The sequence below is a fragment of the Rissa tridactyla genome, chromosome 8 (assembly GCF_028500815.1).
Source record: "Rissa tridactyla isolate bRisTri1 chromosome 8, bRisTri1.patW.cur.20221130, whole genome shotgun sequence".
NCBI lineage: Eukaryota > Metazoa > Chordata > Aves > Charadriiformes > Laridae > Rissa > Rissa tridactyla.
Genome location: NC_071473.1, coordinates 16974061 through 17000651, shown reverse-complemented (window position 1 = coordinate 17000651; position 26591 = coordinate 16974061). Strand labels below are relative to the sequence as shown.

Genomic DNA, 26591 nt, shown 5'->3' with positions numbered 1-26591 from the left:
TTTGAAAACTGTTGACAGTGATATATTTCAGTGGAAGGGTGCTTCCAAGAAAGAAGGATCAGATGTAATCTCTCTATTACTCTAAGCTGAATCTTGCTGTTCTGGTGAAAAGAAATTTAATAGGTTGTAGAGAAACAGCCCTGCAATGTTTAAGCTCTGAATTTCCCTTTTCCACCTACCTTAACAGCCAGATGCAGTGTGAAGGCTGTGTTGTACCAACAAATTAAGTATTTTTGCTAAATTTTATAACTGCACTCAATATCATTAAGTACAAAGTGACCTGAAGTTACTTGTGGAGACTGATGGTATTGCTCTTAAATATTTTTATTTATTTGTTTGTATTTTCTAGGAGATCACAAGAGCACTGTATAGAGCAATTATGCTGCGGGCCAGAAGTGTTTTTTTTCATGGTCTTTCTCAGCCTTCTGTTCTGTCCTTGGTTACATCTATTGCGAGAGGGCACGTGTAGGCTGCTGTGTCTCACCAATACAGTGGTTTGGGTTTTGCAGCTTTGAGTGCCTTTCACAGGTCCTGCTTTAGCCAGGGCACTCCAGAAGAACAAGCTGAAATGCAACCTAGATAAGATGAAGTGTGCTCTGTGGACCGACATTTTAATGGTCTCTTCTTACCTTGAAACCTAGCTATGAAAGCAATTGGAGTGGTAAGAATGGCTTTAACGAGGAGTATGGGTTGGGTTGTTGTAAGATCCCTTCTGTATTTTATTGTGGAACTGTAATTAGCTGGTGTTTCTTATCAGTGTCTTACATAGTTACAGAAATCAGAGTCTCTGTGTACTTTTAAACCAAGCAGACCTCTGCCATGGATGCCCTTATGTGCAGGTCCATGGCACATGTTGTCCCTTTCCCTCCCGTGCCCAGACCCCCTCGGTGGCAACGTGGTGGGTGCTACTGAGCAGCCTCAGTACTTTGTTCCACAGTCAGATTACTTGGCTGATAGCTAAATGACATCAGGAGGGGAAAAAAAGGCAGTGATAAAGGCATTCCAACAGCAGTGGCACAGGCTGGCATCTAGAACCTGCTGCAGGGGAGGGTTTTGTTAAGGAGCAGTTCTGAGATTTACTAGAGTAAACTGAGATTTCACCTCTTAATTAATTGTCCTCTGCCAAGCACCTGCTCGGTTTTGCGAACGGAGGTGCTGTTAGGAGGTTTTGCTTTTCCCGGAGAATTCATTGATAGTAGTGATAGAGAAGAGGAAGTTTGTTGTGGTTGTTTAATTATGTCATACGTTGTACTCTTTTCAAGTATGAAAGTGCTGCGGAGATAACAGATGTAAGCTTTGTTTCCCTACGGATGCTTCACTTCTCAGCTTCCTTTCAACCTTTGGTATCTTAATGATAGCCTATTTTTTATGTTGTATGCCTAGTATATTATCTCTTAATTGTCTGAGCTGCCGCAGTAGTTGTAGCTGTGTTTCTGAGGCTAAGTCAACGTGATTAAGTAAACTTTTTAATAGAGCAAAAAATGGGAGGTGCTGAGGACTCGGTGTACACATCACACATATTTCAGGACTTCTGCCTAAGACTGGTTCTGGACTGGGTCTTTGAATAAAAGTACCTCTGTGGCTGGAGCACACCAAGCGTGCTCCTGGAGCGAGCCTCTTGCTTCAGTTCACCCAGAAGGAATCCGGGTACAACGCTACAGTGTGTGCTGAAGCAGGATAGGCAGGAGTGACTTGGGCAAGCTGTTTTAAAACTATGCTCCCTGTTCCATTTGAAATACTGATGTAGAAGTACCCCGAGTTGTCCTAGTGCCGCTTTCCTTGGTTTTTGGAACAGATGAGGCAAAACTGAATTTTTCTCTCCCTGCGCTGCTTTGTGGTTCACTGAAATCTTAGCACGGAAATATCTTTTGTCCCTCCTTTGATGCTTCCTTGGCTCCATATTGAGAGAAGTGGGGCCCTGATACATTGCCTTCTGTTTCTGCCTTCAGAATTCAGTAGATGGGATCTAAAACAAACCAATAAAGTGAGTGAGCCATTGATGACCTTACAATGTTTTTGCCCATTTCTGACTGCTCTTTGTTTTAAGATTGCTCAGGCCATCTGTTTTTACAGCGCCTGATCCCCTTGGATGTGAGGGGAGAGCAATGCTGGGGTGATTTTTTTTGAGGTCTAGAAATAAACCCTAGACATCAGTTCAATTATATCTTCCATAATAATTTCACCATAGGATTTGAGATAATTCATTTTTTCTGTTTTCTTGCTGAGCTTCCTAGTAAATAAGTTTATTGAAGGCTATGAGATACTGAGAGTCATATAATACATGTTAATGTGTCCCTCCTAGACTCTCTGGAGTCAGAGATCTCAGGATATAAAAAGTTCTGCTTATGGAAATATTTTTGTTTTGCTCCCTTCTTCTTGGTTGTTTGCATTTCTCTTTCTTGTTACTTAGGAGGTCACAATATTGCTATTTGCCAGCCAGCCAGCAACTCTTCCAGAAATACCAGGGTCACCGGCACTCTTTTTTTTTTTTGAGTGCTCAAAAATACGTAAGCATGTTGGGGCAAGAATGCTTTCTCTGTGTTTACAGAGCATAGCACAGTGGAACCGTGATTTTATTTGGGGCATTTTAATGTATGCTGATACTCTTATTGGAGTCATTGTTATTGAAGTTCCCATGAAAAAAAAAATAATAAAAATCCTGAACTTTCTGCAGCAAGACACCTCCTTGTTCAGTGTCCCTCAAGGAATGGCTTTATCGCCGAGTTTCTGTTAGAAGCCCTTGAAGATACAGACAAGCTTTTCTCTCTAATTTTGCTGTTTGCTTCATCATGGAAAAAAAGTAAGTGGATCTTGTGCGCTTTGTTGCCTGGCTAACCAAACCAGCGAGTCGATGGCTTCAGAGGGAAGATCAGCTTTCACAGCGCTTGCTGCCTGAAAATCCACCAGTTCACCTGTGGCAACTGGTGGCCGTTGCTGATAAAGCCTATCAAAGATCTGTAGCTTACTGTATATTGTCTTGCACTGTTCTACGTGTTTCTTTTAATATCTCCTTTACTCTTAAACATTTTTTTTTAATGAAGCAAATCAGTTACAAAAGTCAGCGGTTTGCTCGATATTGAAGGCTTTTTATGTAATTTAAGGCTATTATTTCTCCATAAATAGCCTATCTCTTTACATGGTGGCAACCTGCGACCCGTGGTATGCTTTTCCGTTGGCAGACTCTGGGATACAGCTCTGCCTGGTGACTTGATACTCTGCTGCTTCTTCAGGTTTGGGTTACAGGGAGCGGGTGTTCCTGAAAGACAAAAGTCTCGGATAAGGTTATGAAGAGATAAGTCATTGAATTTTTCTTCCCTTTTTCCCCTCTGAGGCCGATTGGGTGGAGACCACAGTTACACCCTGATGGTGATGGAGTTTTCCCTGCCTGCGCCGTCTTTCTGTCTTTTACCAGACCTGCGCGTAGCTGTCCTGTGATTCCGGAAGCTCACAGGTAGATGAAAGATAAGATGAAAGTTTTCCTTAGCTTTTTGAGCCCAGCTTGCTGGGCATAGCGTAAATCTAGAAGGCTTGTGCTCGTGCCAGCAGGACAGCTCTGCAGAGAGCACTGTACAGATTGAGCTCACCCTGTGGCTTTGCCAAGAGCAGCCTTAGTCTCTAATGAGTGAGTGGTTTTGGGGTGAGGACAGGAGATTCGGGTGCTTGTCTGGTTTACGTCTTGCCATCCGCTGTGCAGGTCTGCCTCTTCAACCTCTAGCTTCATCACGTTCAATAAATGTAGATCTCTAGGTACTGGCTTTTTATGTTTATTTAACTCGTTTGTGACAGACATTGTAATTCTGCATTTCATGTTTTCTGATACTAATTTGACGGTCAGGCAACAACTGATAGAACAAATGTAAATTTTTTTTAAAGTGGTAATGAAGTAAGCATGTGAACATACTTCCACTTTCCCACAAACAGAAATCCGAGTGCTGACTGAGACAGAGAACTTAAGTGAATAGTCAGTTTATCAATTTTTACATAGTCTGATGTACTAACTGTTGTGATTGAGGTAGTGGTTCATGATCTTATTTTCAAGTGTGAGACTGAAAATAAAGTATCATACACAGGTTAGCTTCACTCCTGTATTCAAAAAATGAAGAGTAGTCAGTGACAGATAAAGAATTATAATTAGAGGTAATTTGCATGAAGGCATATTGCCAGGAAGAAGTAAATTCTACATTGATTTAACATTTTGACGTGATCTGTAATTTTACCATGTAATAGCAAAAAGAAAAGGGGGTAAATAGTGAATACAGTTGTTCAACCTGGTTCTTGTCAAGTCTTCACTTGGTGAAGATGTGTTTCATAGCTATAAACAAAAGAAAGAACTTTGTATGAAAGCCTAGTGATTATTGAGCTTTCCAAATATCTTACATGATACAATGACATAACTTTTTCTGAAAGTAAATCTATGTATTTGTGCGTTAGTGCCAATCAGCTTCTACTGCCCAGGTAGGTTTTCTGACGCACAATTTCTTTTTTGAATAGGATTTGCTGAGCTGCTCTTGGTTTTATTTGTGCAAGACCAAGTAGAAAAATATCTCAATTTAAAAAATATTCACACTAAAGCTGGTTTTAGTATTTAAGGGAAACTCGGAGGTTGGCTTCTGAGGCTTTGAGTTTTGAGAACATACTTCACAGCTAATTTGACTGCACACAGTGAAAAATAATTTATAAGTATAGGTCGTATCTATGTAGGATTCTCCCCTTTGAGGAGGATGGAGACTGGCTCTAACCATATACTTTGTTTAACATTGCGGGTTCTGGTTTCACTTTATTCTGTGTCCTGACATTAAGTAACAAATAAGTCAAGGCCATGCTGGCAGTCTGGTGGTAAAGTCTTGCAGCTCTGCCTGGTTAAGCCCCATATGAGCACTGCAGAGTGAAGTAACATTTTCAATAGACCTGAAGACATTTACACCTTACACGAGTTGAAGCAAGCATGGCAGGAGTGGGGCTATATTCTAGAACGTGGGAAAGATGAGGGCTGACATCCGAGGCCCTGTGATATGGGGGGGACGCCATGGCTTCTGCTGCATTTGGTGATCATCGTCCACAGAATTTTCCATTTATGTTCCTGTCTTGGGCTACCCAAGTATTGGTGCTGCAGTGTAAACAGGTATCCTGCAAATAACAACTCTGAGCTCTCTTCTTTCTTCTCCCCGTTTATGTCAGTAAATCTTCAGAGGTAGGTGCGGGACTATTTAAATCCAAGAGAACTTCTTTAAATAAATGCCTTGGCATGGTGGCTTTTTGGGGAAAAAGATTGATGGAAAAGACAAAACAAAGTCAAAGACACATAATTTATATTCATCTTCCATCATGAGGCGGATGCATGATTTCAGTGGGTTGTTTAAAACTCTTTTTGCAGTTATTTCACATGTACTTCACTTTTCCTTCTGGCAGGCAAAGTATATAAGAATTTACATTCACCACTTTAAAACAAAGTACAACTTCATTGGATTTCAAGTTGCAGTAGATTGTCCTGGAATATTACTAAAATTAGTAAATTAAAATTGTTTTCTACCATCTACAGTTTGTGTGTAAGCCGTCTCTCTCTTAATCCCAAATCACAAGCTCACTCCATCCATCCTGGCTCTGTAAGGAGAGACAGCCATTCCTCTTTCCGTTACAGCTGACACTTGAAAATTCTCTGCTATTTTTAGACGATTTTCAATCTCATTTCTGTCCTTTGAAAAGGAAGAAAGGGAAAAAAAAAAAAATTCCTAGCCTTTAAATTTTTAACTTCAAGTGGGAGTTGCTATCGCAAAGAAGCCAGTTAGTCAATATAGCCTCATTAACACATTTTAACAGGTTCTGTTATATAAGCTTGCATTATTGTGATGGCTCTTTCATAGCTTTGTAGGAGATGGTTGGAACTTGATTTAAAGCAAAGCCATGTGGGTTTTTGAAAGCATAGCTGCTTGCTCCCAAGTAATAATTTGCGAAAATACAAAGTGGCAGTTGGAAAAGCAGCAGAGACTGGAGATCGTGCCCTGGTGTGACAGCTTTTTCTTCACCCGGATGCCACTTTGGGGCACCGCTTCTGTCTCAGGCAACAGGACGGATTTGGCTGCTTAGGCTTATGTTGCTGGGCATTTGTCAGTACCGGACTGTACCAGAAACCTGTTCTGCCCTTCCAAGCCAAATTGTTTTCATCAAATGAATGTTCTTTTTCTCCACACACACACCCCACCCCCACGGATGTTTTAACCTAGAGCAATAGGCCTACTAGATAGATATATGGCTTTAGGCATAGATATTTTTCACGGTTCTGTAATTACTTTGTGAAGGAACAAAATGTTCTAGATATATTTCTTCAGCTAGCATCCCTCAGACACAAAATGCCTGAAAACTTTCTGGGTTTGTATTTGTTACAGTAACTTAATGTGGGAATTCTTAGCACAACATATAAATAACAATGATCATATTGCAAGTCTTTTTCACTGATAGCACTTACTGTTCCTCTTGTTGCACTTCTGAAGCTGTTGTCTTCAACTCGACTTGATAAATTTAGAAGTCACATTATTGTCATAAAATAGCATGACTTAGAAAATCTCCAAAATTGGAACAGTGCAGAGGAACTAGTGGAATAAAGTCCACTGGCTTGCCGATGGACCTTTCCTTCTGTCTGCTGCTTAATGTATGCAGAAATATGCAAACAAAGGTTTGCTATCTGTGTAACATCTACTCAAAGAGCAATTTGCTTTCCTTTTGCCTTCCCCCGCCCCAGCTGAGGTTAATTCAAATGCACTGGTGTGGATGTCATTGTGGGGTGGAAGGTTCCTGCTGGCCACATGATTCCTCCTTAAACCAGAGGTTCTCCCATTGCAAGGGGAGGAGAGGAGCTACATGGAGAGAGCCGAAAAGCATCCCAATCCAGCTGCCTGTAACTAAGTCTATAAAGACTTAATTTCCTTCCAGTCTTGTTAATTTATAGGCCTTAATAGAAAAATTGCTTTTTTCCCTCCTGAGAAGAGAGGGAGGAAGAGAAAGTGGAAAGCAAAGGTAATTGTTAATCAATAACAAGGATATTAACAACTATTCGTATGTTTTAAGACCAAAAATGGTGGTGGTTTGGTTGACTGTGCTTAACTGCACAACAAGCAAAAAAAAAAAGCCTATAATTGAAATCAAACATGCTGTTAAATATTGATTCAACATACAGGAAACATAGGAAAACTGCTTCTGGTACTGGATGCTTAATTCTTTGCGTTCATTAGATAAACGAGGATGTTTGAGTCAGAAATGTAATCTTGTTTTTTAAATGTGCAGCTTTGATGTTTGACTTAACTTCTCTTCTGTGTATTAGGCATATGGATCTTTTTTTTTTTTTTTTTTTTTTTCTTTACAGGGTATTACATTAGGTCTGCTGTTTTCAAAAGGCCTCCCTGGGAAGCTTTTGCGTAGCTGTTCCCAGTAGTTCTTGAAATCAAATTCTTGCATTCTTCAGCTCTTGCTTAATGGACATGTGAAGTCCGCCCTGTAAGGTACTAAGTGTCTTTAATCTCTGACCGACTTGGATGAAAGCACAACAGATAAATCTTTTGTAAATGCTCAGGGCCTGACAGCCCCGGTGTTAAAGACAGGATGTAGTGAGGAAATGTTCCTGTAAGGGCATTATTTGCGAAGAGACCAGGTACAACATTAGCTCCAAATTTCCTTTGTTTAGACAGCATGACGCTTAGTAAGAGCCGTGAGGCTTCGTAAGAGCCTTCCGTGTTTCTAGGAGGTCTGCACTTGGACTGCACTAAGAGAAGAAATGGCCACGGGCTTCCTGAAGAAATGTGGAGACTTTGCAGTGTTGCATGTGTCCACAGTGAAGTTACACCAGCAGATAATCGGATTTTGATCCAAGACCTTTGTAACCTTTGCCATCTCTTTCCAGTTTTTTAAACTTGGTTCTGATCTGACAACAATATATAGGAAAGTAAAAGGATTTTACTTGTTTTGCTCTGTCTGACTCCTATTTGGGACTAACCTTGCTACTAAGATATAAAGTTATGAAAAAGATTCTGTCTATCTCGTACACACATATAAGTTACTAATGAGACACTATGACTAATATTTAATGTTTTACTTGCTGCTTAGCAATGTGGCATTGACTAGAAGCAGACAGCATTCTTAAAAATACCGCATGAGGATGAGAAAATTTATTATAAATTGTTTCATAATCCCAATAAACCATTTAAGAGAAACACACACGCCCCATGCCTCACCCCAGGTTCTGGAATACATAACTGAATTTTTCTGCTGAGGATGTTAAAATAACGTATATGTCTTAGGTTATGAAACATTGCTGCTGCTGGAATTTGCTGTGGATACAGAGGTAAACAAAAGGTCTTTTAGTCTTCACTGAAGTCACGTTTTCTTACCTGTGCTGGGTACTTTAATTTGGTATTTGACAATAGTTTTCCACACATAAGTCCAAAAATCTGAATTACATTAAGCTGTTGTGAGTTATTAGTTTTTTATATGTCCATATATATGTGTACGTGTAGCATTTCAGCAAATATGTGCATCCTTAGGGTGTTTCTTACATGAAAATACTCCAAGTTGTCTTTGCAGTCTGTTATTTCTGAGTAATCAGGTGCTTGAATCACGTTGAATCAGTTCAGAAAGTGTGCTTAATTCTTGTAGTACGAATGGCTAGATGTTCATCAAGTGGGTGGTGTTCTTAATAAAAGTTTTGCTTAGCTATCTATATTTAATAGGGAGTATCATAAAATCTGCCTGTTGATACCAGAAGGTGAGAACCGCATCTAAGAGAGGTTTTCAAAGCACCGTGATGGCTTCATCGCGGCATGGGACCTGCCCAGTGCTGTGTGCAGGAGACCCGCTCTGGAAAAGCGAGGTGGTTGCTGCTACAGCGGAGGTGTGCTTGAATACCATCTGCGCGCTCGTGGTAACTCAGCCTGCCACCTCGTGCTTTCCCTGATGGTAAGGGATGCAAAAAAAGGAACTAAAGGATGTCATTTTTTCTAAAAAATGTGCAGGCGAAGGCTACCGAGAGGAAGGTGCTGATCTCTGTGCCCTAATGAAGCAGTGGGACTACATTGTGCTTCATTCCTTATTCCTGCTCGGAGATAAGAGACAGTTTGGTGACGGCTGTTTGATGTTAAGGTGTTGATAATGATTTTGTGTCCGTAATTGGGTACTGAAACTGAATCAGACCATAGGGAAGACATTTTTGATCAGGCACAGTGTTTTCTAAGTGTTATAAAAAAGAGCGTCCATGACGTTGCTATATTTAAAATGTAGTACATCTGTTAAACGTTTAATTCCTTCCAAGATTTCAGGAGGTGACAAAGTTGGAAATTGTCTTAAAATTTAGATTAAGGGTTTTTTTTTTTTTTTTTTTTTTTTTTTCCAAGTTAGGATATTTTCCTGCTGGACTTCTGCACTTACCAGTGCTTCTTTGAAGCAGTGTACTTGATAAACACTTAAGTAAACTGCATTACATATGTATTTTGGGACTTGGATTATGATTTGACTTGTAGAAGCCTCGTATCAGCCGTAGACAAGCGCACAGCCAATATGGTCATAAATTTGTGTGAGCTGTTCTGCTGCCGCTGTAATGGAGACCGCTTTGTGGCGTTAGACTGTGCTGACAGTGTGTTATTTATCTAACCCGTTTGGAGTAAAGGATTTGTTAATTCTTGCACTGCTTAGTAAGCACAGGAGTTGGACCATGCCCCGCCAGTGTTTGGTGCAGCTTTTTAAACACTAAATCCTCCTAATTCAAACGGCACTCATTGTTAAAGTTTACAGTTAAAATGGTTTCGTTTCAAAGAAGAGCCAGTTGTTTTTAATAGCAGAATTACCGATTTATGGAAATAATGTGATTTTGTGTGTGTTTTAATGTGATCTTCGGGACTTTACGGTAACACACAGTCTGTGTGTGTGTGAAATACATAATACTCAGTTCAGGAGCTGCAGTTAATATACAGTGAGTATGACTATAGTTTATATAAGTTAGCTCTAAATGTAGCAAATGACTTTCACAAATAACGGTGAAGCAAAATGTTGTTCTAAAAGTCCTTGCTGCTGTTTTTAGGAGATTCAGTATAAAATGAACATAAAGTACAAGAGCTAAAGCTGTAAACACAGGCTTTGGGATCAGAAGAAGGATGGCTGGGGTTATTTATAAGAGTTTTTATTGCCTTTTCAATGCATATGTAAATTACAACACTGCTGCAATGACTATTAGAAGATGATCTGATGGAAAATTGGCCAGTGAAGTGTAGCCGATATTAGATGGTCATTGAAAGAGTTAATCCTTTAATCGTTATTTATAGCATGAGGCACTTCTCAGACAAGAAGCAGTAGTGAATTAATTAAGTAGTCTGTGCTGCTACCTGGGCTTCTCAGTTGCCGAGGGGCCGGCGGCGCTGAACCCCAGTGAGGTGCGCTCTTGCACAGGGAAGGCAGAAAGCAGGGAGCTGGCAATGCCAATAACCTATTCCAGATGTGCTGTCCCGCCCCACGCGGCAGAGCGGATGTGTGTTGGGGAAGCAAGGGACGGAGGGATGACAGCATGGATTCAGTGTTGGGCCATAACCGGGCAAAAACAGCAAGGATCCCAACCCCATGCTTGAGTTGGGAATGGCTCTGCTACAGCCTTGTAGGATAAAGAAAAGGTTTTCATTTTTTGAGCATAGTTAGCTTTTTTTTTTCATGATGGGACTTTGCCATGTCTCGTAAATTGAAGAAAACTCTCCTCCAAATGCCTTTCTTTCAAGAAAGCTTAAAATAATTGTCTTGATTTATATACATTTGGATATTTTTATACTAATACGTAGTTGAACCGTAACAAATGGAGGATGAATTTTTACTCCCTAGTATTTGCTCTTTCTTTTCCCTTGTCGGGGGATAAAAATCTACCACATAGGCACAGTACACAAAGTGGAAGGATCACCAGGTATTTTAATAACTAGCATGGATTAAACGTATGTTACATGTACATGGAGGCTGTGGTTAGAGTGAAGCAAGCGTTTGGTTTGAAAAGTCTGTCTAGTGTCCCTATCTTTAGTTTCTTAATGAAAAATCTCCTCATCTGGAGCTGCGTAGCCTGTTCCTGAAAACTCGTTGTCTAGACATTTGACTGGCTGAATGTATTATTTTTCTGACGTTTCCCTTCAATAATCTGCCAGAGGAGGTAAGTCGTCCCTTGTCGAACTCCAGTTACCCCTGTTGTCAGGTGTCTTGGTGGTTGTGTTTTGTGGTGTTCCTGCTTGCTCTAATAAAGCTTCTGGAATAGTTTACTTCAGTTTCCTGTTCTGTGAAGTTTAACTATTGCTAATGTAAGTTGGGGTTTTTTTTATGTGAAACTTACCAGCCACATCCTGAAAATGTGACGGTGAAGCGTTGGCTTGCTGTAACTGAGATTTTTACTGTGCATTCTCCTACGTGACTCCTAAACCCAAGTTTAACTCCCTAGAAGTCGTACATGTGTTCACTTCTAAAATATATTGATATCGATAAGAAGCTGCACTAATGCTTTGTTGGCAGTGATTCCCAAAATGCTGAATTTGAGGTTTGTCCAGAAATTCAGGTGCCCGCTACTGTAGCGGATTTAAATAGACTAAATAGTGAGTAGTTAAAATTGGTGTTATTGTTCTATGGGACACAGTGTGTATTGGTTGATAATTCTGTCTTGGACACCGTTTGTCTGCAAATTTCTTTTTGTGCTGAGATGGGAATATCTGACTGCTTTGAATACAGAGACTACTTAGCATGACTGTTCATGTGAATACTGTGAACGTGTTGCCATGGGTGGAGAAATTGGAGGTTTTGAACTATTAGTACACACTGTACAAAAAAAATTTACATATTTCTAGTGGCAGTTTTATCAGTACACATTGTACAAAAAAAATTTACATATTTCTAGTGGCAGTTTTATCAGCCAAGACAGCAGAGAGACCAAGTGTGTAATAATAGATGAAAATCTGAAAGGTGAGCGCTAATGTGAATTTACAACACAGTCAGTTGGTTGTTGAGTTCCTTCATGTTTGCCTTTAAAATATACTATTATGAGATTTGGAGCTTCGATTACTTACTTTTTTAAATACATTGCAGTTTTTAATTTTATTTGTTTTTTAAAAATCTACTTAACTGAGAAGTTAGTTGAGGAAAAAAAATATTTTGAAAGAACCTGAAGTGAAAGGAACATCAATGGCTGATTTTTTTGGTCCAGTGGAAGATGGTTAATTCCCATGTTCTTATGAGCACAGAGATGATGGTGCTTCTCTGTTTTGTGAGCTCAGGTGGCGGGGTCTCTCCATGGAGATTAGTTTTTCTTTTTGGATGCTTCTTTCTATTCCGGACTGCAGATTTAGAGACCACATAGGAGTTGGATGCTCTCAGTGAGGCACAGGCTACTACCCACAATAACTTGTGCACTTCTAAAGGAAGATCAGCTTTGCTGGTGGGTCACTCTCCCTCCCCCCAGAAAAAACCTGACAGCTGTTTTAAGAAGTTATTTTCAGGCTGGAACGTGAAACTTGGAAGAGAACCAGACTCCTTTATAAACAAACTTGGCAGTTCCCCCCCTTATTAAAAATGACTATGTACTATTATTTACCATTTAATGTAGTTGATCATATGTTAATGCTGCAGTTTATTCCCCCCTTTTTATTTACTTTAAGTTTTTTTTTTAATGTTTGTTTGCTTGGAATTCAAAAGCATAAACAACTGTAGGTAGTGGTGGACTTTGCAGTGGGAGTTGTAATAGTGTTTCCAATTTAATTTGTTGATGTGAAATACAGTGTGAAATAGGAAAGGCAGGATTTACAGATACTGGTATTATGGTTTCTATCCATAGAACTGAAGAGCAAAACTTACTTCTGAGTAATTATCTTGCATATTTTGCTGCAAGTTTCCAAGGTCCCATAGCACCATGGTAGCTTTTCTCAAAATATTGTGGCTTATTTAGATAAATTTTCAGTGTTTGTTTTCTTTGGTCTCTTGCAACTGACGATAAGCCCCGTAGGCATTATAGTGGCAAAATATTTTAATGGGATGGAAGCTGTTAAGGGAAAACAGCTATTCCTAAATTTTCTTTTGTATTTTTAATTACTCATTAGATTGTATCTTCTGAGAAGTAAATTAGAGAGGAATCATAGACTGGTGTGGGTTGGAAGGGACCTTAAAGACCATCCCGTTCCACCCCCTGCCCTGGGCAGGGACACCTCCCACCACACCAGGTTGCTCCAAGCCCCCTCCAACCTGGCCTTGAACACCTCCAGGGATGGGGCAGCCACAGCTTCTCTGGGTGACCTGGGCCAGGGGCTCAGCACCCTCACAGCCAACAATTTCTTCCTCAGATCTCATCTCAGTCTCCCCTCTTCCAGTGTAAAACCCTTCCCCCTCGTCCCATGGCTGCCCTCCCTGCTCCAGAGTCCCTCCCCAGCTTTCCTGGAGCCCCTTTAGGGACTGGAAGGGGCTCCAAGGTCTCCCCGGAGCCTTCTCTTCTCCAGGCTGAACCCCCCCAGCTCTCTCAGCCTGTCCTCACAGCAGAGGGGCTCCAGCCCTCCCAGCATCTCCGGGGCCTCCTCTGGCCCTGTTCCAACAGGTCCAGGTCCTTCTTGTGCTCATGGTATTTGGAAAAACTGAGAGGCAGTGGGGAAATGGAAATTAAAGGGACGTTGGGGGACAGTGCAAGGGAAGAGATTACAAGAAGTTGAAATCTGTAGAAAGCTAACCTGAATCGCTTTTTGTGGGTGGCTTTTTGTTTGGTCCTTAAGTCTCATAAATTTTGCTTCAGTAATAGAAGAAAAATAAAAAAAAAAAAAAGATGCGAAGCAAGTGGAGAGAGTCCGTAAGAGCAACCAAGATAGATGTCTAGAAAAGAGCAAAGGAACTGCAGTGGTTTTAGTCTGGAGTAAAAAGCTGCATGGGAGAGGTGTCCAAGAAACCCTCTACTGCAATTGCTGCAAAAGCACTGTGCGTGTTGGGGGGGAACAACATCAACGGAAGAAGACGTTAAGGAACTATCTGTAGTAGACTTTGGAGGCCTGGCCTGGGGCAGGTGAGTGCCTGGACTGGTCAGCAGTGCTTCGAGCCTTTTCATTTATTACTTCTGTGAAGGCAACTTACCACCTTCTAGAAAGGATCAGAAAGCTGTGAATAGTGATGGATTGCTGCTGTAACGGCTTAGCCGTGCTGCTGTAAATAAAGATGCAGTATTTCAGCAAGACGGCATTAAAAGAATTTTAATCCTCTTTTTGAATAATTTGGCATAGAGCTGATGCTGATTTACTGAAGCTGGGGGGAGATTGTTGGTTTGGGTGTTTGGTTTTTTTTTTTTTGTCGTGAACTGTCTGACTTGTCCAGGACACAGAACAGATGAGAATTGCTCCGCTTGAAGTGGATAGAGATGATCTTTGCTGTCATCAAAAGTTGGAGAGGGACTTTTTACAAGGGCATGCAGTGATAGGATGAGGAGTAATGGATTCAGACTGGAAGAGGGGAGATTTAGATGAGATCTGAGGAAGAAATTCTTGGCTGTGAGTGTGCTGAGCCCCTGGCCCAGGTTGCCCAGAGAAGCTGTGGCTGCCCCATCCCTGGAGATGTTCAAGGCCAGGCTGGACGGGGCTTGGAGCAACCTGGTGTGGTGGGAGGTGTCCCTGCACAGGGCAGGAGGTGGAATGGGATGGTCTTTAAGGTCCCTTCCAACTCTTAACCATTCTATAATTCTATGATAGATAGAGTAATAATGTGATGCTAAAGCTATGCCTTTCCTTTCTACAAAGGTTTAGTACCTGTCAGTGTTGGTAGCCCAGCCCAATTGTGTGTTCCCAGGGGTGCACATGAATGCAGGTTTGCCCACACAGGTTGCAAGATGATGTGTTGGTATCATGGTGCCTATTTCTGAAATGAAAATGAGGTGTTGAACAGATAATTGTACGCTCGCCCTACCCTCCTAGTGAGAGCAGCTGAACAGAGCAAGGTGCATCATGGAGTTAGTGCTCCTTTTATTTCTTTTCTTTTTTTAACACTTAATCAGTCTCTGCTTCTTATTACCAAACATTTTGCTATTGGTAGAAATTCAATGTGCAATGGTACACATGCATGCGTATAAAGATAAAAATGAGTAGGTATATAAATAAATGCATTGATTCTGTTAGTTCAGAACTGAAAAAGCATATTGCAAACTAATGTTTTGGACGGTTGTTTTGCTCTTAATGTGGAAACCTTTGGATGCTGCAGCCGAGTAAAATGTCGAGATAGAAGCTGGATCTTTCTTTACGTTCTAGTGCCAGTGAGGGGGTGCCCCCGCCACAGAGGCAGCCCGTGTCCCCACCAGGTCGATGTGACAGTCCAGGCCAGCGTTGCCCACGCGTGAGCCAATCTGGCTGTTATGGCTTTTCTTTCTGTGCTTATCTAGGTTTGCCCTGGCCAGCCACATCCAATTCCACTTCAGTTCGCCAGGCCGCAGTGCCGGTCATCCCCGGTCCGAAGGTGTTTTTGTTGTGGGTACACTTGTATGATAAGTTTTTGTGATTAGAAATGTATTTGTTGTTGGAATTTGTTCCGCTCTGGTCGGCAAGCCTTGCCATAACATTCCCAGGTCTGTTTAACTGGAAACTTCACTCATGCTGGCTAAACTTGCAAAAACAAACCAGACGTAACTGTTTGGAAAGGTCGTTGTGTGAGCTGTTCATTCTGTATATTTTCCAAATTTATATTGCAAACAGTAAGACGAAAGTGAAAAAATAGGTGATTTGGGTGAAAGTATGAGCCATGAATAGTAAAAGATCCATTTCCTCCTTGGCTTTGTGTAAACAAGAGCACGTGTATCGTGAAACATTCTCAAATATTTTCTCTTTTTTCTTTTTGCTTATCTGCTACTACAATAGTATAGGCTTGCTTATTGATAAGCAGGTTAGTATCAAAGCTCTCATATCAAAGATTAAGAAAATAAACTTGATTTTTTGATTTTGACAAAGTTGGCAAGTGATGGAAAAAATACGTGCGTGTGAGAAAACATTCTACGAGGTCGGTGAGCCTGATGAATTTATTGGTGATATTTCAGACTTAATGCCTCTCTCAGCTATGAGGGGAGACATCAAATAATTAATTTAATACTATGTTAGCAGTTCTTTCCTTGCAGTTATCTACAGGAAGACTAAATAAAAATACCTTAGAAAAAACATGTGACTCAGATCAAAATACCCTTAGGGGAGGATCACTTTAAGGGCTGTTTTTAGGTACCTAAAACTTGAGACTGTGTTTCCCTCCACCCTCCCAGTTTGGTTTCATATGGCATTTTGGTTGGTTATTTTGTTCTTCTTGGTTTTGTTTTTTTAAATCAATTCTGTTTATTTACATAATCAGGAAAATTGTTCCCTTGAAGTACTATATTTTTAAGGGTCTCAGGAACTTTTAGGGAATTGTGGTGTTTATATCAATTTATGCCAGGGCTCTTCACTAAGAATTTATTTGCCTCTTTATTAGTTTTTTTATGTATCTTTAATTTTCTTGTTAAATTGCGCAAGGCCATGTTTAATACAAAGGGCTGCCAATGCATGTTTGTATCCAGTTTCCTCAATAATTTGTTCTGTCTTTGAATTTGCAATTTGAATCTTTTATTTGGTTTTGTTCAAGTCTGATGTAACAGTGCCAGATTACTTAAATTTCCCATTTTAAACCTCCTTGTAACTTATATATTTTCTACTATGTTAAACTTTCACAAGTCTTGTGCTTACCCAGGCTATACCTTGCATTTAATGTGCGATTTGAAATCACAGTGGGAGCTGTGTCTCTAACTCAACTTGCATCTATCTGTCCGCAGCTTGTGGAAACCAAGTTTTAAGCTCAGATTGGGGAAAAAAATCCAAGTATAAATATATTTTGCTTGCCTCACTGGGACTGTTTTACTAGAAAGCAAGCTGTGTTGAGCAATTTGAAGTCCTTACTTATTTGGTACAGCGTGTTCCCAGGAAACATTAGGGAGAACTGGTGGCCTGTTTCTCCAGTCTCCCACTCGTGTGGGGTTGATACGATTGGGATAGACCTGAGATTTAGTCCAATCAACTAAATCCTGTCTTTTGACAGGGAGGAAACAGGCTTTTTAATTTCTCCATCCGCTTGCCAAACACAGGGGTTTGTTTTTTTCAGGATTGCTGGAGGACAAGGGAATGCCTACCAGGCTGGTGCTCAGTCTGTGCTGGCGGTGCCTACGCTGCGTTTCTCTGCAGGATTTTCCATTGCAGGAGGTTACGCGTTTCCCTTCAGCGTTCTGCAGTTCTCCCATGCCCACAAGCTTGTGCAAATAACCAACCAGCAAAGCTACATCCCTACAAATTGTCTTCCAGGCTTGGCATTAATGCTCCTCAGGCTATATCCCTCAGTTGCTGCTGCCCGCTTGAACTCTTTTTCCTTCCCTCCTTTGCCAGCTCTCCCCCTCTCCTCTCATTAATGTAACTTTTATTCAAATTAAATTAGGGAAAATGCATACATTTTAAGGGGCTGGTTCTTCTCTGCAGTGTTTGTTGTTAGGTGCTGCTTGGAGTTTGTCTCCATACAAAGCTTCAGCTTTTGCTTTGTTTTAGGAGAGGGGCAGAGGCGAGGGAAGGGGTTTTAAGCAGGGGAGGTAATGAGGCTTTGCTGCTTGTCGTGTCACGCAGACAGTGTTCACGTAGCTGCGTGGGGTTTTTTGCCTTACCCCCTCCATGTAGATTTGGATTGTTGAATCATGTTGGCTTCCCAATTGCCACTTGGAAAATTTGTTTTACCTTCTTTAATAAAACTCTTAGAAATGTTTTCCTTCCCTGCCTCCAGCTTCTTTTCTTTTCCGCATGCCCCTTCCTTTTCTTCCAGTCCTTCCTTCCAGGTTTCCACTCTGAGATTGAAGCCACAAGAAAGGGTTGGTTTAGAGTTTGGTACAACTGAAGGAGTGAAAAGCCAAAGCAAAGGGAGTAAATGAAGTAATGGGATTAAGTAACTGGGGTAGGATGGTTGGAAACTTGTGCAGCAGGTCTGCTGATGGAAAGGATCATCCGACAGGGTCCTCATCGGTCTGCAGCAGATCCGCTACAGGGCATTCCCACTTCCTCCAGTCTCTCGTTTTCTTCCAGTTGTCCAGTTAATGTGCTCATCAGGACAGGATTCCTGAAGAAACAGCCAAAAACTTGACTGAAAGGGTCATAGTCATCCTTTTAATTTTATATGGGCTGCAGTCTGGAACATTATGCAATCTCGCTGTTGATGAATTGGCAGTGAATCTCCAGGCTGTTTGTTCTTCAAAACCTGTTTTAGCTGTATTTAATACCATGAAAATTTAAAGATGTGAGTGGCAGAGTAGCCGAGCCCCGTGTTGGTTCTTTCCCAGGAACGAAGCCCATCTCTGGTGGGTTAGGAAGTGCCCATAAACCTTTTTCAATCCAAGTAGTTGGTTTTAACTCTGGATTTATGGGATTTACAATAGAGCAAAACGGAAAGTAAATAATACAATATCTGGAGCATCTCTTTTGCACTTGAAAATAAGTGAGTACTTGGAAGGGAAGAACCAGGATGACTACAGGGAGAAGTGCCTGCCCAGGGCTGCCAGCGCCGTAGGATGAAGCCTGGGGTGGGTGCTCCCCACCTTCCCCCCCCCCGCCGGCACCAACCACAGCCACCGACTCAAGGGGCCATAAAAGGAAACAACATTTCTTGTCAAAATACAGCTGCCCAGCCTGTTTGCTTTCTGGGAAAAATGTCCAGTAACTCTGCTGAGCCAGCCTTGTGATATGCAGATTAAAAGTATAAACATTTACTTACTCTTAACTAGAAGCGTTGGCTTTTCAGAACCCATAGGGCAGGGGAATAACATAATGCTGCCGACTGATGAATGGTCGCCATGTAGCGATGGAAAGTCTAGATAGAGGTTTAAAGTTCAAAACAGTTTGCTTTTCTTTTTTTTTAAAGAAAAGTCTTTTATTTTATCAGGAGGAATACAGCAAGCAAACTCATTATTTGCAAAAATCGTGTGTCTTTGCAGTAAATTCAATTTTGAATAAAAAGTAGCAAAGATCTTTTTCCTCATCATTTAATTTCAATTATTTATAACACTTTTCCCTTATTGCTCAGAGAATTTAAAAGTTCTATAGGCTCTTTAAATGATGCAAGAAAGTGTTCTGTTGGCATATAATGTAAACTAAGTGAGTGGAAAAGTAAATATTTAAGGCTGACATATTGAAGTATAAATAGCGGTTACTGTGTGTAATGTTTCAATTGTAAAAGTATTTCTCAAGGTCTGTTAGTATGCACCATTGCCTGTTAAAGCGATTGTGTTTTTTAAAAGTTTCATTTATATTTCGGAAAGTATATCCAAAATTGGTCACAAATAGGTCTTTGACAGCTGTGCTGCCTCAGATCCCTTACGTGTTTGTCACTCGTCTCCTGAGAAGGTCTGATCCGCTTGTTGGCAAATACAAATTAACAGGCAGTGATGTTTATCATTCCCAGAGGTTTATCCATATTCCAGGCTGGATTTGGAGATTTCCAAAAAGGAGGAAGATGGTCGGGCAGTGGGAGCTCGCTTCGTCAAACGCCAGTGTTGGGTCAGCTCAAAATATGACATTCTGTCTGGCTGCTGGCGTGTGCTGCTTCCCTGGGGAAGCTTCTTCAGCGGATGCTTGCCTTGCCCATTACAGGGACTGTTAATTAACTTTTCTCACCTTGGGCATCTCGGCGGGCGAGCGGAGTTTGGTTTCGCTCCCTGTCTTTGGAACTTGATCTTTAGCACTCGTGTTTTGCAAGAATAGGGTATTTATCATACCTTGTGTCTTGAAGTACCTTGTCCCTTGGCCTCAGTTGAGGGACTCTCCTCTGGGTTCCCTGTTCTTGAGGGCTTAACGAAGTTTCTAAGTGTTTTAGCATAGTTCTTGTGTTTAACAGTAATTATACAAGCTTTACTGTATCCTATCTGTGTCATCAGGGCTGGCTGGCTTCCATGCGGGCACGAAACCAGTGAGATGGAAGCTTTTAGCGTGCTTTGACATTGCACAACAGCTGTATGCTACTTAAAGCTAAAGTTTAGCTCAGCCTGAGCCAATCTGACATTTGAACTTAATGTTTAACGAGTTTTACATTAGAAATAATATTATAGGGAGGTGCCCTGCTATTGAAAAGAGTTATGATAACAGGTTAACACTCATCTGGAATTCCATGGATAATTATAGCTTTGGAAAACTTATATTTGGTATGTAAAACATGGTTTTACTAAAAGTTTTGTAAAAAGAAATAGTGTGAGAGATCTTTATAAATTTCAGCTTTTCCAGCTCTTAAAATATTAAGTTTAAAATGCAAAAATTTGGCCTTGGATTGCGCTGCAGAATGGGAATACACTGGAGCCTTTCAGAGTGTTTTCCTACTTTTCTGAAATGTAGCTTGCTCAGACCAGATTAATAAATTTGTCGGTGATATTCACAGTTATAAATGTTAATTATCATAGTCTCTGTAGATGCTGCTGCTATCTTTGTCAGCTCATGCATTCTCTAGTTTATTCTATCTTTAATACTGCCTGCTAATACTGAGTCATATTTTGAAGTTGTGGTTTGGAGATGCCTTTCCAGGACCACGAGCTCTCCGCCAGTGAAGCGCTATATTACTTTACTTTCTCTAGTAGCAATTTCATTTGGTGGTAACTCCTCTGCCCTTGTTCTCCTGAACCACCTGCAGCCTTCACGGCAGGGTGAAATATGGTTATATATTTAGCAATAAATTCTTGCTCCACCACTCCCATAGCTGTGATCAGGGTGATGTAGTAGCGATTTTATTATTACCATAATATAAGTAATTTATTTAGTAAATTATTCATATAGTCACTTCTAATCTAATATATAATTATATAATAAAGCTAATGAAAATTAAGAGCATTCTTTAAGTGCTCTAAAAGCAAAACAAAACAAAAAAAAATCTATCCCTGTGAAGTCTGGTTTAAATAAACAAGATAGATGCAACAGAGAGATACAGGCCTCAGCAGGAATAAATCTGTATTCAGGGTATGAGTATACTTAAATATTGTCTTTTAAAATGAGATTTTTTTAAAAGTACTATCTAATGTCCTATCTTACATATTTAAAAGTCTAAAAGCTTTGTTCACGTTCGTCAAATGTGCTGTGCTGATCGTGCAATACAGATAGCTCTGAGGCTGTTTAGCACTTAACGAAAGTCTGATCTTGCCAACTTTCCTCTTGCGGATTTGTTCTCTCCTCCAGTTGATCTGCTGCATTTCTTGCAGCCTACTGCTACTTTTCCATCTCGCTAATTCGATAATTTGTTTATTTGCTCTCTCTGATATACCTGAATGAGCACTTGGAAGGCGTGGACGAAGAAGGTCGCCCTGCAGCATGCTCTACAGCAGGAAGGTCCCCAGGCACGCTGCGTAGTCGATAAGGTCTGGCTGTGGTGCTACAGGGCTCACCACAAGCTCTTTCTACTTTCTGTTTTTCTCTAATGAGGCTTTTTTTTTTTTTAATCGCTTCTACAGACTGCTCATTTGCTATTTTTTAAACATATTCATGTACTTCAGTCCACATGGCTGTTGGGAAACAAGCTATGCAAACTCTTTTAGATAGTAATTGTAAGCTGTACATTTATATCCCATTTTACATTTTATCTCAATTTGTAAATCCTATCAGTAATTGATTAGAAACGTTCGTTAGGGAGGCTAGATACAGGGTTCAGTCAGGTCTCTGAAGGTACTTGCTTTATGCTTATTTCCTTCCTATTGCTAGAAAAATTAGATTTTTTCCTACCCTTCCTAAGGTAGGAATCAATGATTTTACTTTTGTGTATAATAGATATTTCTGCCTTTAGTAGTGTTAGCTCCAATACATTTGTTTAATTTATAAAGCTTTAATACCAACAGGCTTTACAGGTTGTATGTAGTTACTTCTTAGCCCACAATGATATGTTGAGCAAAGGCTTAATTTCTTTTATCGCTCGAGAAATGCTAAGTGCTAATTTATGATGCAGTCGCATTCGGGTTGAATCTTAATTTTATGTGTGTGTCACTTAACAACAGATGCTTTGGGGAGTAAAGACTCCTATAATTAGATTTGACATATGTTTTCCTGATAGGTGAAATAGTTTGCATGCTTCTAGAATAAATATTTTCTGCAGCGTGTATTTATAATAATGGTAAACAATTGAGCGTGTTAGCTCTAAGTCCTACATGTTTAGTGTAAGCTGTGGCTTTTTGCGATTCAAAAATATTGAGTCCTTTCTAATGGTATTTTTTTGTTGTTGTTTTAATACTCCAAAAAAGGGAAAGATCAAAGTGCAGTCTGTTCTTTCCTGCCCTTCTAGATATACAAAACAGCTGCAAAGCACAATCAACTATTGTAGTGATACGTGCCCGAAGTCTATAAATAGACGTAAAGCTTCAAGCTTGAACTGTGCTGCTAGAGAGGCCAGGGGATTTTTGCTTGGGGTTACTAAACATTCCCTCGCTTGTTTGTGGTTTAGAACCATAATTTCCTAGGCTGCTATATTCCAATTAAATTTGAATTCAGAATGATTTTACCGTGAAGGCTTTACATGACTTCACTGTTTGCAGTTTTCTCATTCCCTGGTGGTTTTTTTTAACCTTTTTTTTTTCACTTTTTTTTTTTTCCCCAACACACAAGAATTCTGCAAGTTTCTAAAGGAAACCAATTTAAATACAAGAACTAAATTGTTTGCCAAAAGAATATTGCTGAGACGTATGGCCTTAATGGGAAGTTTATGGAGGTACGTATGAAGAGTGAGAGTCTGAATCGTGTTTCATTAAACTGTGGTCTGGACTCTCCTTCAACCTGGAAATATGTAGTGTGGTGCTTGATAAGAGCTTCGTGTTCTTTTGAACTGGAAAGTAGGCGGCTGCTGCAAGTACGCTCTGCCTCATTCTGCAAAAGAGTAATAAAATCTGTACGGCATATTTAGAGCTGTTAGAGCTGTTCCCAGATTTTTTTTTAATTCAATATGCCGCATACTTTTTATTCATCATGTTAGCTCGTATTGGAAGAGCTGGTGAGAATGTGAGAGCTAAGCACTTGTTAGATGGTGAGAGAAAAATTAGTGTATTTGGCAGAAGTAAGGTGTTGGAGATAATTTGGGTTTTGAGTATCCAGGATGTGGTTGAAGCTGCTGCTGGCAGAGGTGAAGGAGACTTGAAACTGCTCATCTCCTTTCCACGCTCTCTCTTCCTGAAAAAAACTATTGATTCACGTTGCATTTCAGCAACATAGCACCTAACAATATCGGTAGTGCTGTCCTGCTTTAAATTTAAATGAACAGGAGTGATAAAAATAACTACTTTAGCATTTAAATTTAGTACTTTTCAGATGTAACCTTCACGCTTTGAGTCAGGTGAACCAGTTCATCTCTTGAGTCTTTCTTCTTTCAACAACAGGACTCAAAATTTGGTTTATCACTCCATATCAGGAGAGATTTAGAAGGTCTTGCCCCATATAGGTGTTGCACTGAAGGTGTTTCATGAAGCTTTCAGTGCATAAATACAATTTCAATATATGTGGTCAGCATTTTCCAAGGCCATGTGAGGTTATGGTGGAAATTCCTCAGAGTGGGAATTTCTAATACACTTGATGTTAAACAGTGTTGTTTCTGAAGAACTAACAATAAAAACATTGAAGGAATCATGTTGAAATCTCAACAGAAAAAGATTCATATTCTCTTTTTTTAATAAGGTACAGCTTTATAATATTTATTGCAGCACTCAGAGTTTCATATAAGATGTCAGTATGTTTATAGGGCTGCTGTTCCAAGTGGTGGTGATGGTTACTGAGTGGTGTTTGCCCACGGTTTTTGTCAATCGGACAAAATTAATGATGAATTCAAATCTACCTGAATTGAAAAAATTCATCTAGTGTGACCTTTCTTTGTGAAGATTTGGGCATGAAGAGGAATTTTAAAATCAAATATGATGAAAACTTGGAAAACTTCCTCCTACCTATTTATTTTTCTGCTGGATCACTGAAAATCTAAACCAAACAGGCACATAACAGATCTTTGAGACAAACAAACCCTTTCCTATAGTTTTTTATTTGGCAGCCATTTGGCTTCATGAAATACCGTAGGTTGTTCGGGGACATCTGAAGGTGCCTTGTCCAAACTCATGCTCAAAAGAGGTTTAGCTAGAGATGGTTGTTATGAATTTCCCCAGCTGTAACTTGTCCACATTGTATCTTGTGCACCTCTGAGAAGAGCCTGGCTCTGTCTTCTCCCTACCCTCCCGCTAGGTAGTTGCAGTCTTCTCCTCCCAAAGCTGCTGAAACCCAGCTTTGTCCTCACACATCGTGTGCTTCATCCCCTCATCGTTGTGGTGGCCCTCCCTGGCATCACTCCACTGTGTCAGGTGTTTCTGGTCTGGGGAGCCCAAAACTAGACGTGGTTCTCTGAGTGCCAACTCCAGTGCTCACTGGTGTGGTCTCACTGAATGGTCTACCAGTCTATTGACTGCTCCCAGCCTGTCATCGTGTCCCATCCTCCCCAATTTGGTGTTGGCCATGAACTCAGTGGTAATGTAGAGTTTGTTTCTTACTCAAAATGAGATCTGCACATTGAGGAGCTCCTGCTCTTTGTAGAGAGGAGGCAGACCAAGCCTGTGTACCATCACTAGATGAAAAAGTAACTCCATGTGGGAGATCTCCAGTATTTTACCTCTTCAGCTTCAAGAAAACAGACCATTTCTAAAGCACAGCAGAATGGGGATGGGGAAGCACCAAACCTTGCTTTCATGTTGACACAGTGATGAGCAGAGAGGACTCCTTTCTCTGTAGCCACCGCAACTCACCTGTGTGGAGGCAAGCATAGTAGAGGAGGCTGAGAGAGGAAAAATCAGTCTCCTGCCTCCTTCCTGCAAACTGTATGAAGGATTTTAGCTGTTTTGCAAGAACTTGGGCTCTTTCTTAGTCTTTGTTTTGGTGAAACCTGGTTCCTCATATAGGAGACATTCCAGAACGCAGCTGGAAGACTTCATGACAAAACCTCTTACACTTGATGCAGCTGGTGACTCTTCTCTACAGTGGGAGAGTGGGTTGAACCTACTCAGTTAAGTAAGGAACTTTCATGCCTGTTTGCTGGAGCCAGTCTGACATGTTTAATTTCTGACCATCAAGGAGCTTTCTTTGTAGTACCGCTGGCAGGAGAGGAGTTTGCAGAAAGGATCTAGAGAAGGCAATGTGCAATTTGATAAGTGATCCTCGGAGGCCATTCCCACTCTTTGTTGTGAAACATGTCCTGATATCTGTCTAACCTGTCAGTGGTTCTGAGCTGGTCCGGGCCTGTCTCCTGGGAAGAAGCTAGCCAGAAGTTCCCTTTGGCCAGACTTAGAGCCTGATTCTGACTCCTCTCCCCTTGGACCTGCCTTGTGTTGTCTCTTGAGTGCAGCATAAGACTTGAAAGTTCCACTCTGCGCTCAGTTTAACACAAATCCACGGGTTCATCCCCCTTTTTTTCAGGAAAAATATTCCAAAATGCAATTATAAGATTGACTCCTCATTAGAATGAGAGAAACGGAGAGGATAAAAACGTGCAGATAGAGAGATGTGCAGATCCATCTGGTTACAAACAAAAGTAGACGGAGGGAAAGGAACATTTTTTGTTTTCATTTTCAGGGCATTCAGAACATTTTCAGAACAACAAGGGGGTTCCTCTGGAGGCACTGCTGCAAGCGCAGCGTGAACCTGTGTTCCTCAGCCGCATCCATCCGCGGAGTGCCCAAGGAGATCCCGGCCGTTGGGAGGGGTCTGAGCACTGCGGGAGCTGCGGGAGGAATTGCACCAGGGGCATGGTCCTGGAGTGCTCCTCTCGTTATGTGCTCTGTCACAGATAATAAAGCTGACGAAGAGCCTTTGGGGAGGTCAGTGGATTCCTTGTTTTGGACTAGAGGAAGATGTTGTCCTCTAAGTTTCTTTTCCCAGAAGAGAGCGTATGAATTGAAGCAGTTTAGAAGGGTTGGTTTCTCAGGGCAGGTTCTGTACTGTGTGCTCTTCTCTTTGCGGATCAGCATCTCTGCCCAGTATTTTTAGTGCATCGGGCAAAAATGGGCTTAACCTTACTTCAGTACCCAGTGGTTTTATTTATTGGGTTTTGAGAGCAGTAGCTCTTCTGTGTCTTCCTGAAATACTGTTTTTTTCCATGAGATCTTACTTGGTTTCTGATGTTGTTATGGGCCCCTCAGTTGAACTCCTGAAATCACCTTGTTATCTTGAACAAAGCATAGCTGTTGTGATAGTCCTCACAACAGTTCCCTGTTTGAGTTGGCAAATCTTTTCCTGAACTTGCTGTACCCTCCAGTAGATAAAGTGTCAATCTAAAAGCAACACAGACTTCGCACCAAAGGATCAGATTCAGGCTTCGCTGAGCACAGCTACATTTTTATTTATTTTTTTAATTATTTTTTTTTTTTTTTTACCTCCAGGGTTCTGTGCTTGCTGGTTTGCCTTTGCGAAACTGCACTTTGTGAAAGTGCAGCTACCCTGGATGTGTGCACCGTGCCGCTCCAGCTGAGGAGACAAATGCTTTGCTTGTGCTCTGGTGCTAATGGGAGAGCAGACTTAAAATAATCAGTTTTCCTCTAAAGTAAACAACTTTTA

At 40.9% G+C, this 26591-nt stretch overlaps 1 protein-coding gene across 4 annotated transcripts in view; it reads left to right on the top strand.

Moving 5' to 3' along the window:
- Nucleotides 1-26591, top strand: part of ADCY9 (adenylate cyclase 9) — a 96569-nt gene that overhangs the window by 3572 nt on the left and 66406 nt on the right. For 3 of the 4 annotated variants that reach the window (XM_054211770.1, XM_054211768.1, XM_054211767.1), the window contains exon 2: nt 2675-2800. The exons of the other annotated variant lie outside the window; for it this stretch is intronic. In XM_054211770.1, coding sequence (XP_054067745.1) covers nt 2675-2800 — 126 coding nt within the window. The remainder of the gene's footprint in view (nt 1-2674; nt 2801-26591) is intronic. 4 annotated transcript variants of the gene reach the window in all.